The sequence below is a fragment of the Anser cygnoides genome, unplaced genomic scaffold (genome assembly GCF_040182565.1).
Source record: "Anser cygnoides isolate HZ-2024a breed goose unplaced genomic scaffold, Taihu_goose_T2T_genome scaffold_63_1, whole genome shotgun sequence".
NCBI lineage: Eukaryota > Metazoa > Chordata > Aves > Anseriformes > Anatidae > Anser > Anser cygnoides.
The window spans coordinates 88984-103731 of record NW_027103080.1 but is presented as its reverse complement, the minus strand read 5'-3'; the positions used below and the strand labels follow the sequence as shown (position 1 = coordinate 103731).

General features: G+C 57.5%; 1 protein-coding gene across 1 annotated transcript; it reads left to right on the top strand.

Annotated features, from left to right (window-relative positions):
* Positions 1-7934: 7934 nt before the first annotated feature.
* On the top strand, positions 7935-11510 carry LOC136789570 (proline-rich protein 36-like). The gene is made up of 2 exons (XM_066989611.1): positions 7935-8637; positions 8742-11510. The coding sequence occupies exons 1-2, from the start codon at positions 8043-8045 to the stop codon at positions 10421-10423; spliced, it is 2277 nt and encodes a 758-aa protein (XP_066845712.1). The 5' UTR covers positions 7935-8042; the 3' UTR covers positions 10424-11510.
* The last annotated feature ends 3238 nt before the right edge of the window (positions 11511-14748 follow it).

The window sequence follows — 14748 nt, the reverse complement described above, 5'->3', positions numbered from 1 at the left end:
TTGGGATGGGAAGTCTTTAATGGGGCGGGTAACATTCACTGGGGAAGGAAGTACTTGGAAAAGTAATCAGAGAGATGGGAATTCTTTGGGATGAGATCTCTTTGGATTAAGAAAGGCTTCGTGTCGATGGGAAATATCTCGTATGGGAATCTGTTATCATGTGAAATTGTAAGGATGGGAAATGACCGTTAGGATGAAAAGCTGGTACTGGGACGGGAAATGCTTGGGACGGGGAAGTGTTGGTGTGAAACCGTCCTGGGCATGGCAAATGATGCGTGGGAGGGAAAGCCTGATGGGGATGGAAAAGTCTTGCGACGGGAAGCCTGCTTGGGTCCAAAACCTGCAGTCCTCACCAAGATGGCGGTGAGGGGCTGGTCAGCCGTTGGGACGGAACCGCCGTTGCCCGCGTTCCCCAACCGACCGCCCCACTCTCCAGCCACCATGGCAGGTACAGCAGCCGGCTCCCGCTCCTCCCGGGGCTGCGGCCCTGCTGGCGAGCCCAGCGCCCCAGATCTCACCCCAGCGCCCTTTTTCCCACAGAGGGTTTCCCCAGACGGCTTCCGCGGCTTCCGCAGACGCAAAACTCCCCCTTCGTCGTCCCAGCCGTGCCGCCAACGGTGGCTGCGTGGCTGCTGCCCTCCCTCCCCGGAGCGATGGCGCTGCCCTTGCAGCCCCCCCAGGTACCCACCCTCCCCTACGCGCTGCCCCAGGCCACCGTCTGGCACGTGGTGCCGGGGGTCCAGGGGCAGGTGCTGCAGCTCCCCGCCGGGGTGCAGCTGGCACCTGGGGGGCACCTCCCACCCGAGGGGCACCACCTGCAGCTTGGGCAGCTCCCCGCCGTGGGGCAGCTCCCTGCTGTGGGGCAGCTCCCCCACACCGCTCCTCCCTGGGCCCCCGTCTACCAGTGGGGAGAGCCCGTGGGGACGGGGACGGTGCTGCCCCAGGATCCCCTCTGGCTGGGGCCCGGGGCCGTGCTCCATGGGGAGCTCCTGCACCCCGCAGGCACCTGCCTGCTGCAGGCCCCTGCCCACCCCGGCCCCCCACCCCTCTTCGTCCCGGGGCCTCCGCTGCGGGGGCAGGCGCTCCCCGCGCCCCGCACCCTGACCAGCAGCCGGGGGCAGCTGCCGGAGCCCTGCGACCACGCCGTGGGGCTCAGCGAGGACCAGGGGCCCCCGCTGCCCGGCCCCACTCCCCCCGAGCCTGCCCAGGCTCCAACGACCGCCAGCACCCGGACGGTGACGCCCGACGGTGAGTTTGGGGCTGGCGCAGCCGGCCGCTGGGCGCCCCACACCCAGGAGCCATGGGAAAGCTGGCATCGCCCATCCTGGGGGATTTGCTTGCTTTTTCCTCAGCGGCGACAGTTGCAGAGGTGCCTGAGGAGCCCCTGGAGCTGCTTGAGCTGGGCCCCGATGCCTTCGCCGAGGCCTTTCCCCACCTGGCAGGGGACAGCCAGCAGCTGCAGCACCTGCAGGACCAGCTCCCGGCCGACCTGGACATCTCCGGCTTGGAGGAGCTGCTCAGCTGGCTCGATGCCGTGGAGCCCCAGGACGCCTTCCCCGGTGTCCCCAGCAGTCCTGTGCTCAGCCGCTTCCTGTCTGAGCTGCCCGACCTCTGCGAGGACATGGAGGAGCCGAGCACACAGGGACTGGCAGCCACCAGAGCGCTGGGTGAGGTACCCTCAACCCCTGGGGTGCACCCCGAGAAGGTGCAGGGTGGGCGGGCGGTGCAGCCCCCTGCTGTGCCGGCAGCGAGCTCCCCCCTCAAGCCTGCAGCCAGTCCCCAGCTCAGTGCCCTCAGGAGACCCCTGCCCAACCCTCCCTTCACTCTCCCCAAAAGGCCCCCCCACCCTGAATTCCTCACTGCCCTTAGCAGACCCCTGCCCAACCCTCCCTCGCGTCCCCTCAAGAGACCCCCCGACCCTGAATTTATTAGAGCCCTTAGGAGACCCCTGCCCAATCCCCCTCTGGGTCCCCTCAAGAGCCCCCCCGGCCCTGAATTTATTAGAGCCCTTAGGAGGCCCCTGCCCAATCCCCCTCTGAGTCCCCTCAAGAGCCCCCCGCCTGCCCCTGCGCCCACCAGCACCAAGTGGGGGGCCAAGCGCCCCGCGCCCACCAGCACCCCCAGCACAGCGCAGAGCTCCCAGCACAGGAGGCCGGCGACCGAGAAAACCCCCGGCAAGGAGAAGACGACGCTGCTGGGCCAGGGTGGCCAAGGCCCCAAGACGCTGTGCCAGGGGAAGACGGGTGGCCACAGCGCGGTGGCTGGCAGCAGCAGCCAAGCGGGCGGCGGCAGGCAGCAGCCGGCGAGCGACAGCACCAGGGCGCCCAGCAAGAGAGCCCGAAGCCCGGGGGCTGCTGGGGGGCAAGGAGCAGCGGCACCGCCTCCCCGGAGAGCGCTGCTGCTGCTGGAGCCCCCCCCCATTAAGCCCCGTGCCCGTGCCCGTGCCGTGCGGGCCCAGGACAGGCTCCGTCCCCAAGGCATCGGGGACAAGATGCTGCAGCGCCAGCACCCGGGGACAAAGACCCCCAGCGAGACTTTGCAGCCGCTGGGGGCCAGGGCGAAGGCGCTGGGGCCAGTGCGCCAGCCGCCCTGTGTGCAGCTGCAGCCCACCTCCAGCGGCCCCAGCAGCATGCCCAGGGCCCCGCCGACGGTGCCAGGCTCCAGCGCTGTGCCCGCTGCCCCCCGGCCCCCAGCTGGCGACAAGGCCCAGGCGGTGCCGGCACCACCAGGCAGCACGGCGCGAGCGTGGAGAGCTCCCGTGCAGCAGGCGCCCAGAGCGCCGTGCCTGCCAGCCGCGGGGGGCCAAGCGCAGCGGGAGCCTCTGCCCACGCAGCCACGCACGCTGCAGCGTCCGGCGCAGCCCCGCGTGGACTACGTGCCCTGCGTGGGGCCCTGGGCGGGCGGCGACGCGGCGCCCACGCCGCTGGAGGAGCAGGAGGCGTCGGTGCCCATCACGCCGCAGCAGCGTCCCGAGCGGGAGCGCCTGAAGAAGCTGGCCCAGGAGGAGCGGCAGCGGGCGGCCCACCAGATGAAGATCGGCCCCGTGCAATTCTTCGTGCAGCGGCAGAAAGACCACGCCATAGCCAAGTATTACGGCTACCCATGACCCTGCGCTCCTCGACGGCCCCCGCAGCACCCGGGCCCGCTCAGCATGCAGGCACAGAGACCTCTGCAGGCGCCTGCTCCAGCTTCAGCCACGCTCCTCAGCCCTTGCCCCCCTCACTTGCCCTCTCCCTTCTCCAGTGCTGGAGCTGGGCAGTGTTTGCCACTTTCAGGGATGGGCAACTGGGGCAATGGGAAATGCGCGGGTCACGAATGAACGTTGCAGTGGGAAGCTGTTGGGATGTTGGCAATAGCTGGGGTGGGAAAGGTTGGGCATGGGAACTGCTTGTTGGGACACCAAATGGCTGAGGTCCCAAACTTATTTCTTCGTTCGGGTCATTTCTCTTATTTAGTGCCTTCCTTATTAAATTCCTCTAGTGTAGGTGTTCACTCAGCAAGGCCTCTGCCTGCAGCTGTTCTTGCACTGGGATGCCGAGGGGATTTCATGCAGCCCGCTCCCGCTGCCCATGCTCAGTCCGTGCATGGATGTGGGCATGGCCAGCACGGACGGGAGAAAATGGGTGGACGGCTGGGTGGATGGGAGGGTGATGGGAGTTGGGAATTCAGCCTTGGGATCAGACACGGGAGGTTGTTGGGATAGGAAATGATCAGTGGGATGGGAAGTCACGATGGGGATAGGAATTCATTAGAATGGGAAAAATTGGTTTCATTTTTATTTCATTAAATTTACTTTATTGACTGTGTTGTACAGGATGGCATTTTTTTAGGTTCTCTTCCTTTTCTACCCTATTAAACTCTCTTTATCACAACGCACTGCTTTGTACTTTAGTTTTCCTTCCGAGTCGTTCTGGATTCACTCAGGGTGGGGGGGACATTAGTGAACGCCTGTGTGCTTCAGATCCAAGGTCACCTTTGCCCTCAACTCAAGATACATATTTGCATCTGTTGTCATGATACAAAATTAACAACAAAATAAAAGTTAACTACTTCCGAGCACCAGCTGTACGTTTGCTGGGTCTGCTCTATGCATTTGAAGACCATTCAATACTATTCAGCACCTTCAGGAAGAAATGTGTGGTTCTAGGGAAATGCGTCTTGATCTGATGCAAACCTGTGACGCACCCTGCGGCCCCTGCAACCCCTGTGATTTTACCTGCAGCCCCTGCAATCCCTGTGATTTTACCTGCAGCCCCTGCAACCCCTGTGAAGTTACCTGCAGCCCCTGCAACCCTTGTGATGTTCCCTGCAGCCACTCCAACCCTGGGACAGGCCCTACAGCTGGCTCCGGGGACTACCCCGTTGCCGTATCAGTCGCCAATACACACAAGATGAAGGAATGAATGCAGAAGTCATCTCGTTTAGGCAGGGAAGAAAGTCCTCAGAAGAAGGGGAAGGAGCAATAGGAAGGCGAGGCAGGCGACCCCAATGTAGGGCCATCGAAGGGAAGAGGAGGCTGTTATAAAATAGAAAAGAGAGAAAAGCAGCAGTAGGCAGGTGATCCCCATCCCTGGGCGAGCTGCGAGACATGGGACAAGATTTCAGCTGTCATGCAGGCGAGCACATTGTCACCTGGCTGCTGCGATGCTGGGATAACAGCTCCGGGAGCCTGGAATCGGAGGGCAGGGAAGCCAAGCAGCTGGGATCCTTCTCTGGGGAAGGGGGCACTGAGAAAGCGATCGGAAACGGGGCACAAGCCTCTGGAGGCGGCGCCTGTCAGGCGTGAAGGAAAGGGATCCCTTCCAGGAAGATGCTGTGGGGTTGCTGAGGGTCGAAGAACAGCAGGTGTGGTGTTTTTCCTCAGCTGGGCAGCTGAGCTCCACCTCAACCGCTCTCTCCCTGCCCCTCCTCAAACGGAAAGGGGAGAAAATAGGATGGAAGGGGCTCAAGGGCTGAGAGAAGGACAGGGAGATCACTCCACAATGATCGTCACGGGCAAAAGAGGCTCAGCAGAGCCTGTTCCAGTCCAGGCCGGGCCTGCTCCTGCGGGGGCTCTCCACAGGCCGCGGCCTCCTCCAGGCCACATCCACCTGCTCCACCGGGGGCTCCTCCACGGGCTGCAGCGTGGAGATCTGCTCCGTGTGGGACCCGTGGGCTGCAGGGGGACAGCCTGCTCCACCAGGGGCCTCTCCCCAGGCCGCAGGGGAACTGCTGCTGTGAGCCTGGAGCACCTCCTGCCTCCTGCTGCACTCACCTTGGGGGCTGCAGAGAGGTTTCTCACTCCTCCCTGACCCAGACGCTGCTGTGCAGCAGGTTTCTTTCCCTTTCTTAGGTGGGCTCTCACGCAGGCGCAAAACATCATCCTTTTTGTCTCAGTTCTGGGCAGCAGCGGGTCCCTCTGGAGCCTCCTGGAACCGGCCCTTATCTAACATGGGGCAGCTGCTGCATTCTCCTCACAGAGGACACCCCTGCAGCCCCCCGCTACCAGAACCTGTCCTCGTAAACCCAACACAAGACACCGACCGAGCCTCCCTGATTCCCAGCAGGTGGGTCAGGCTGGGAACCCAGGCCAGTGCCCGGCAGACCCTCCTGGGCCTTGAAAAGCAAGCTTTATGGGGACGGAGCACCCAGAAAGAACGGAGTCACACAACAGGATTCATTTCCAAAACCGCCTCGTAGACACCTGGGCCAAAGAGCAGGGCCTTGAGCGGGTATATCACAATGACAGAGTTCATTTCCTTCCCAGTAGCTGGCATGTGCCGTTTTTTGGGATTTCGGGGCTACAGCGTGCTGCTAAGAGGGATGTCTTAGCTCTTGCAGGGCAGTGCTTCCACTAAGGCCAGGACTTTTCTGCATCTTCTACTGCCCTGCAAGCGAGGATGCTTGGGGCACACAGGAAGCTGGGAGGGGACACAGCTGCAGGGATTCCATAAGACACAAGCAAATGCAGCCTTGGCTTGGTGACACTTCCTGTTGATTACTGCTCAACACAAATTACCTCGAGCAAGTAACTGTGATGACTAAAGGAAAGAGACGTGTGGATGCTGCTAAGCTCTTCTAGCTTGTACCAGGTAGGAAAGATACCTCTGTAGCAGGCGTGAAGAGGATAGCACTAATTAATTAGATGAGAAGTGGAGGAAAGGCACGTAGAGGTAGTGAAAATCAGTTAACGTGATGTTCCCAGGAAGCTTCAGTCTGCTTAAGGAGTAGCAAGAACAAGCCTAAAGTCATAGCCAAATACAAGAAAGAGAGGAGGACACGCAGCATGAGAAGCTCCCGAAAGAAAGGAGCTCTGTTTTGGGTAAAAATCAGTCCCTTTTTCTATCATGGAGACATCCAAGGGCGTAGGACACGTGCACTTCAGGGAACCAAGAGATGCTGTGCATTTCTCTCGTCCCCCTGACACAGCCACTAGGCGACGATGCTTCCAATTCTCTCTAAAGAAACCTTGCTTTCTCAGGCCCAGGTGTCCAGCTGCACACCAAGGACGTCCCTGGCTCCCAGGCACAGTTCCCAGGCCGAAGGCCGAGCTCCCCTCCGAACCCCCATTCCAGCAGACCTTGCTCCTGGCATGGTGGAGCAGCCACTTCATGTCAGCCTTTCCTCCTGGCAGTCAGCTTACCGCCGTAACCTCTGCCATCGGGGCGCCCGAGAGCCGTGTGAGGTCAGCAGAGAGTCACTGTCAGCCTTTGACCTCACAAAGGTGGGTGGCCATAAGTGCCCTGAGCGTCCAGCTCGCATTGAGTACTGCTGGTGGCACTCGAGGCGTGGAGGTCTGCATGGTGCAATGGGAGACGCCGATGTCCTGCTGCTGGAACAAGAGACGCTGATGTGCTGCTGGTGCAGGAGGAGACCTGAAGGTGCTGCTGCTTACAGGTGCTGAGGAGCGGGCAGCCTCCGTGCCGGTGGCTGAGCATGCTCCTCTTAATTACTGCTCTACCCTTCCTATCTTTTTACTAAGGTGGGTAGAGAGAAATGCCCATATCTGTTTATTTCCTGGTAAGAAATGTAAGAGCCTTGTATCTGCATATTCAGCAGATTCATCCCAGCGCCCTTGGTACTGGCGATCTGTGTTGATCTGTAATAAAGAGCAATCGGTAGCACACCAAGTCTCCGTGACCTTGCATCTAACAGAATCGTCCAAATCCCTGTTGTGATCTCTCTACAGCTGTGGGCTGGCTAAGCTGTCTGTTGGATGGTGAAAATGGGAAATGATTGGGATGGGAAATGATGAGTGGGCCGAGAAATCATTGCTGGGATGGGAAGACTTCCTTGGGGTGGAAAGCCATTGGGCTAGGAAATCAAAGAGATGGGAAATCTTCCCTGGGTTTGAAATCATTGGGGAGCAAAAGCGTCGGGATGGGAAATCACTCCGGGGATGGGGAAGTATTGGGATGGGAAGTCTTTAATGGGGCGGGTAACATTCACTGGGGAAGGAAGTACTTGGAAAAGTAATCAGAGAGATGGGAATTCTTTGGGATGAGATCTCTTTGGATTAAGAAAGGCTTCGTGTCGATGGGAAATATCTCGTATGGGAATCTGTTATCATGTGAAATTGTAAGGATGGGAAATGACCGTTAGGATGAAAAGCTGGTACTGGGACGGGAAATGCTTGGGACGGGGAAGTGTTGGTGTGAAACCGTCCTGGGCATGGCAAATGATGCGTGGGAGGGAAAGCCTGATGGGGATGGAAAAGTCTTGCGACGGGAAGCCTGCTTGGGTCCAAAACCTGCAGTCCTCACCAAGATGGCGGTGAGGGGCTGGTCAGCCGTTGGGACGGAACCGCCGTTGCCCGCGTTCCCCAACCGACCGCCCCACTCTCCAGCCACCATGGCAGGTACAGCAGCCGGCTCCCGCTCCTCCCGGGGCTGCGGCCCTGCTGGCGAGCCCAGCGCCCCAGATCTCACCCCAGCGCCCTTTTTCCCACAGAGGGTTTCCCCAGACGGCTTCCGCGGCTTCCGCAGACGCAAAACTCCCCCTTCGTCGTCCCAGCCGTGCCGCCAACGGTGGCTGCGTGGCTGCTGCCCTCCCTCCCCGGAGCGATGGCGCTGCCCTTGCAGCCCCCCCAGGTACCCACCCTCCCCTACGCGCTGCCCCAGGCCACCGTCTGGCACGTGGTGCCGGGGGTCCAGGGGCAGGTGCTGCAGCTCCCCGCCGGGGTGCAGCTGGCACCTGGGGGGCACCTCCCACCCGAGGGGCACCACCTGCAGCTTGGGCAGCTCCCCGCCGTGGGGCAGCTCCCTGCTGTGGGGCAGCTCCCCCACACCGCTCCTCCCTGGGCCCCCGTCTACCAGTGGGGACAGCCCGTGGGGACGGGGACGGTGCTGCCCCAGGATCCCCTCTGGCTGGGGCCCGGGGCCGTGCTCCATGGGGAGCTCCTGCACCCCGCAGGCACCTGCCTGCTGCAGGCCCCTGCCCACCCCGGCCCCCCACCCCTCCTCGTCCCGGGGCCTCCGCTGCGGGGGCAGGCGCTCCCCGCGCCCCGCACCCTGACCAGCAGCCGGGGGCAGCTGCCGGAGCCCTGCGACCACGCCGTGGGGCTCAGCGAGGACCAGGGGCCCCCGCTGCCCGGCCCCACTCCCCCCGAGCCTGCCCAGGCTCCAACGACCGCCAGCACCCGGACGGTGACGCCCGACGGTGAGTTTGGGGCTGGCGCAGCCGGCCGCTGGGCGCCCCACACCCAGGAGCCATGGGAAAGCTGGCATCGCCCATCCTGGGGGATTTGCTTGCTTTTTCCTCAGCGGCGACAGTTGCAGAGGTGCCTGAGGAGCCCCTGGAGCTGCTTGAGCTGGGCCCCGATGCCTTCGCCGAGGCCTTTCCCCACCTGGCAGGGGACAGCCAGCAGCTGCAGCACCTGCAGGACCAGCTCCCGGCCGACCTGGACATCTCCGGCTTGGAGGAGCTGCTCAGCTGGCTCGATGCCGTGGAGCCCCGGGACGCCTTCCCCGGTGTCCCCAGCAGTCCTGTGCTCAGCCGCTTCCTGTCTGAGCTGCCCGACCTCTGCGAGGACATGGAGGAGCCGAGCACACAGGGACTGGCAGCCACCAGAGCGCTGGGTGAGGTACCCTCAACCCCTGGGGTGCACCCCGAGAAGGTGCAGGGTGGGCGGGCGGTGCAGCCCCCTGCTGTGCCGGCAGCGAGCTCCCCCCTCAAGCCTGCAGCCAGTCCCCAGCTCAGTGCCCTCAGGAGACCCCTGCCCAACCCTCCCTCGCGTCCCCTCAAGAGACCCCCCGACCCTGAATTCCTTAATTCCCTTAGGAGACCCCTGCCCAAGCCTCGCCTGAGTCCCCTCAAGAGCCCCCCCGACCCTGAATTTATTAGAGCCCTTAGGAGGCCCCTGCCCAATCCCCCTCTGAGTCCCCTCAAGAGCCCCCCGCCTGCCCCTGCGCCCACCGGCACCAAGTGGGGGGCCAAGCGCCCCGCGCCCACCAGCACCCCCAGCACAGCGCAGAGCTCCCAGCACAGGAGGCCGGCGACGGAGAAAACCCCCGGCAAGGAGAAGACGACGCCGCTGGGCCAGGGTGGCCAAGGCCCCAAGACGCTGTGCCAGGGGAAGACGGGTGGCCACAGCGCGGTGGCTGGCAGCAGCAGCCAAGCGGGCGGCGGCAGGCAGCAGCCGGCGAGCGACAGCACCAGGGCGCCCAGCAAGAGAGCCCGAAGCCCGGGGGCTGCTGGGGGGCAAGGAGCAGCGGCACCGCCTCCCCGGAGAGCGCTGCTGCTGCTGGAGCCCCCCCCCATTAAGCCCCGTGCCCGTGCCCGTGCCATGCGGGCCCAGGACAGGCTCCGTCCCCAAGCCATCGGGGACAAGACGCTGCAGCGCCAGCACCCGGGGACAAAGACCCCCAGCGAGACTTTGCAGCCGCTGGGGGCCAGGGCGAAGGCGCTGGAGCCAGTGCGCCAGCCGCCCTGTGTGCAGCTGCAGCCCACCTCCAGCGGCCCCAGCAGCATGCCCAGGGCCCCGCCAACGGTGCCAGGCTCCAGCGCTGTGCCCGCTGCCCCCCGGCCCCCAGCTGGCGACAAGGCCCAGGCGGTGCCGGCACCACCAGGCAGCACGGCGCGAGCGTGGAGAGCTCCCGTGCAGCAGGCGCCCAGAGCGCCGTGCCTGCCAGCCGCGGGGGGCCAAGCGCAGTGGGAGCCTCTGCCCACGCAGCCACGCACGCTGCAGCGTCCGGCGCAGCCCCGCGTGGACTACGTGCCCTGCGTGGGGCCCTGGGCAGGCGGCGACGCGGCGCCCACGCCGCTGGAGGAGCAGGAGGCGTCGGTGCCCATCACGCCGCAGCAGCGTCCCGAGCGGGAGCGCCTGAAGAAGCTGGCCCAGGAGGAGCGGCAGCGGGCGGCCCACCAGATGAAGATCGGCCCCGTGCAATTCTTCGTGCAGCGGCAGAAGGACCACGCCATAGCCAAGTATTACGGCTACCCGTGACCCTGCGCTCCTCGACGGCCCCCGCAGCACCCGGGCCCGCTCAGCATGCAGGCACAGAGACCTCTGCAGGCGCCTGCTCCAGCTTCAGCCACGCTCCTCAGCCCTTGCCCCTCTCGCTTGCCCTCTCCCTTCTCCAGTGCTGGAGCTAGGCAGTGTTTGCCACGGTCAGGGATGGGCAACTGGGGCAATGGGAAATGCGCGGGTCGCGAATGAACGTTGCAGTGGGAAGCTGTTGGGATGTTGGCAATAGCTGGGGTGGGAAAGGTTGGGCATGGGAACTGCTTGTTGGGACACCAAATGGCTGAGATCCCAAACTTATTTCTTCGTTCGGGTCATTTCTCTTATTTAGTGCCTTCCTTATTAAATTCCTCTAGTGTAGGTGTTCACTCAGCAAGGCCTCTGCCTGCAGCTGTTCTTGCACTGGGATGCCGAGGGGATTTCATGCAGCCCGCTCCCGCTGCCCATGCTCAGTCCGTGCATGCATGTGGGCATGGCCAGCACGGACGGGAGAAAATGGGTGGACGGCTGGGTGGATGGGAGGGTGATGGGAGTTGGGAATTCAGCCTTGGGATCAGACACGGGAGGTTGTTGGGATAGGAAATGATCAGTGGGATGGGAAGTCACGATGGGGATAGGAATTCATTAGAATGGGAAAAATTGGTTTCATTTTTATTTCATTAAATTTACTTTATTGACTGTGTTGTACAGGATGGCATTTTTTTAGGTTCTCTTCCTTTTCTACCCTATTAAACTCTCTTTATCACAACGCACTGCTTTGTACTTTAGTTTTCCTTCCGAGTCGTTCTGGATTCACTCAGGGTGGGGGGGACATTAGTGAACGCCTGTGTGCTTCAGATCCAAGGTCACCTTTGCCCTCAACTCAAGATACATATTTGCATCTGTTGTCATGATACAAAATTAACAACAACAAAATAAGAGTTAACTACTTCCGAGCACCAGCTGTACGTTTGCTGGGTCTGCTCTATGCATTTGAAGACCATTCAATACTATTCAGCACCTTCAGGAGGAAATGTGTGGTTCTAGGGAAATGCGTCTTGATCTGATGCAAACCTGTGACGCACCCTGCGGCCCCTGCAACCGCTGTGATTTTACCTGCAGCCCCTGCAACCGCTGTGATTTTACCTGCAGCCCCTGCAACCCCTGTGATTTTACCTGCAGCCCCTCCAACCCCTGTGATTTTACCTGCAGCCCCTCCAACCACTGTGATGTTCCCTGCAGCCACTCCAACCCTGGGACAGGCCCTACAGCTGGCTCCGGGGACTACCCCGTTGCCGTATCAGTCGCCAATACACACAAGATGAAGGAATGGATGCAGAAGTCATCTCGTTTAGGCAGGGAAGAAAGTCCTCCGAAGAAGGGGAAGGAGCAATAGGAAGGCGAGGCAGGCGACCCCAATGTAGGGCCATCCCAGGGAACAGGAGGCTGTTATAGCCTCAGGACAGGACTGAGGACTGCTGTTATAGCCTTCGACAGGACAAGGAGTAACCGCTTTAAACTGAAAAGTTAGATTTAGAATATATATTAGGAACAAATTCTCTACTGAGAGTACCTCACATCCTGTGCATCTGCCAACTTCTGCATTTTATGGTTGCCTCCCCTACTTAAGAGAGGATATTGGAGTGCTGTGTGAAACACTCAGATCTTACAGGAACAAAACAATACCTTACCTTTTGCGTTCAAATACGTGCCCAGTATGTTCAGCTAAAACAACTTCTAACCTACAGCGTTTGGTCGAAAGTTCCAATTTCTGTCTCAGTTTCATGTACACCAAATTTTCAAGCAGGATTTCTGGGCCAGTGTCGTCTGTCTGTGATAGACTGCTTTGCTAGATCATCATTCACTGCTCCCTCTGCCAGGCACAGGCCTTTCTCTCTTAATCCCTTGTAAGAAAACTTGCAGAGGTATATGGGGTAGCAGTCAGCAGTGTAAAAGAATAAGAGACATACTGCCTTCGTACATAGATATACAACACAATATCAAAGACCTCATCAAGTCCACCAAGGAAAGGAAGCAATGCAGGAGAAAGAAGACAGGACAACAGGGGGAATGGGGAGCATAAGGGAGGAGGCAGACAGTGGCCTTAAAAACAAAGCATAAAAATAAATTCCAGTAGTGGGACATAGTGAATTGGAGCTCTAAGGTCTGCATCTAGAGATGTCTTTTATCTTTATCATGCAGTTGTGGAGATGGGTCCTCTGGTTTTGGTCATGTTTTTTCACATTCTGCAATTATCTCCCAAGAACCACCCCCTGTTGGGCAGAAAGGTAGAGGTGTGCTCCAGAAAACAGTGATGGCAAGGAGTCCTCCACTTAATTCTTCCATTTTTTTCCAGCTGGAAGCATCCATAGTTGTCAACTGAATTGGTTTTGAGGAGTAGGAAAGACAGCATTGCTGGATTTCTGCTCTCTCCTAGATCCTATCATACCACATCATGACAGTTGTCTTTGTTTTATGTTCTTTTATGCCTGGATGTTTCTCATTTTTATGAGTGTGGGGTTTTCTATTTTTCTTTCTTTCTCTTCTTTCTTTCTTTCTTTCTTTCTTTCTTTCTTTCTTTCTTTCTTTCTTTCTTTCTTTCTTTTTCTTTCTTTCTTTCTTTTTCTTTCTTTCTTTCTTTCTTTCTTTCTTTCTTTCTTTCTTTCCTTCTTTCTTTCTTTCTTTTTTCTTTCTTTCTTTCTTTCTTTCTTTCTTTCTTTCTTTCTTTCTTTCTTTCTTTCTTTCTTTCTTTCTTTCTTTCTTTCTTTCTTTCCTTCTTTCCTTCTTTCCTTCTTTCCTTCTTTCCTTCTTTCCTTCTTTCCTTCTTTCCTTCTTTCCTTCTTTCCTTCTCTTTCTCTTTCTTTCTTCCTGTCTGTCTTTCTGTCTGTCTGTCTGTCTGTCTTGTCTCTTTCTGTCTTCCTGTCTGTCTGTCTGTCTGTCTGTCTTGTCTCTTTCTGTCCAGCAATGATTTTATTGCTACTTGTGCATATCCAGACTGTACAGTTTTCTCCATTCCCTCTGTTTCTTCCCTGTGTCTTGCCCCTCTTCCCTGCAACTGAACAGCATTGCCTTGATCAGTGAAGTGGCAACATGCGGCTTACACAGTAAACTGCTGAAATTACAGCTATAGCCATGGAGCACAGCTGCAGATCAACAGAAGACCACCAATAACTCACATTTCTAAACTGCTTGTCACAATTCTTCAGTATGCAGGCTGTGATGCTGCCAAGAGCGATCTCACCTCTTAAGCACCCATCCATTTCTTCTCTTCCCAGACCCTCAAGGTATCCTGGTCAAACCACCCCCCTTGCCCCATCTCTCTGTCCCACATTCCTTTCCCTCAGGGTCAATCTTTTTTTTTTTTTTTTTTTTCAGCATAGTATCTCCATAGAAGCTGCTGCTCCCCAACTCCGAGTTGACTAGGGCTGAACTATTGAAAAAGAAAAGAAAAGCTATAAATTATAGTGAGAGATGGTGAATACCTAACGATCTCTTAAAAGCAGGAATTTAAGGGAATAAGTAATAGATAAATGGAGATAAGATCAGAAGGAAAAAATCCGCTGTTGCAATCAATAGAGTTTTAAGAAGTTTTTCAAGTACATTAGAAACAAAACTTAGAGTAATGACACAGATCCAATACGGGATGGGTATTGCTTCAGTGAGAAATGATGAAAAAAAAAACCACCAACATCACGTACATGTGTATGTGTTGTTGCGTATTTGGAAAAAAAACAGGTTAATGAAAACTGCATGCTCAATTAGATGATTTTTTTGTTGTCGTTGGTAGGGAATTGTGTGCTTTATAACACAATATGTGTTATATTTTTTTATATATATTTTAATAAATAGACTTTATTAGATAACTGATTTTGAATGTATAGCCTAAATGTTAGAAAAATTAACAACATGCAATATTACTTGTAAAAATTAACAACATGTGGTATCTAAATAATATTTAGAGATGTAAAGATGTTTGGCATTTCAAAGTCTACTTCTCCAATGAAAAGTGTGTTAGAGCTTCTGTTGGACGTAATGTAGCCTGCTCACTTCCTGCCCACCTCAGCAGGACAGGGGATAAAATCGGGGAAAAAAAAGGAACGAGAAAGCTCACGGGCTTTGATAAAGGCAGGGATATTGCTTATCAATGATTGTTGTGGAAAAATCTCTCTTAACTTGAGGAAATTAATTTAATGTCAATTAATTTGTATAAGTTTAATTACTAGTTCAGGTGTTGGGAAGCAAAAGGACAAACATCAAACCACATAGGGGTAACACTTTTCCTCCTCTTCTGGGCTCAACTTCACTCCAAGCACCTGTTTTCCACCTGC

What these genes read in the sequence shown, in the direction of transcription:
- LOC136789570 (XM_066989611.1), top strand. Translation starts at nt 8,043, where the DNA reads ATGGCGCTGCCCTTGCAGCCCCCCCAGGTACCCACCCTCCCCTACGCG. An exon ending in CCGGACGGTGACGCCCGACG is followed by an intron (nt 8,638 to 8,741) that starts GTGAGTTTGGGG and finishes CTTTTTCCTCAG; the next exon opens with CGGCGACAGTTGCAGAGGTG.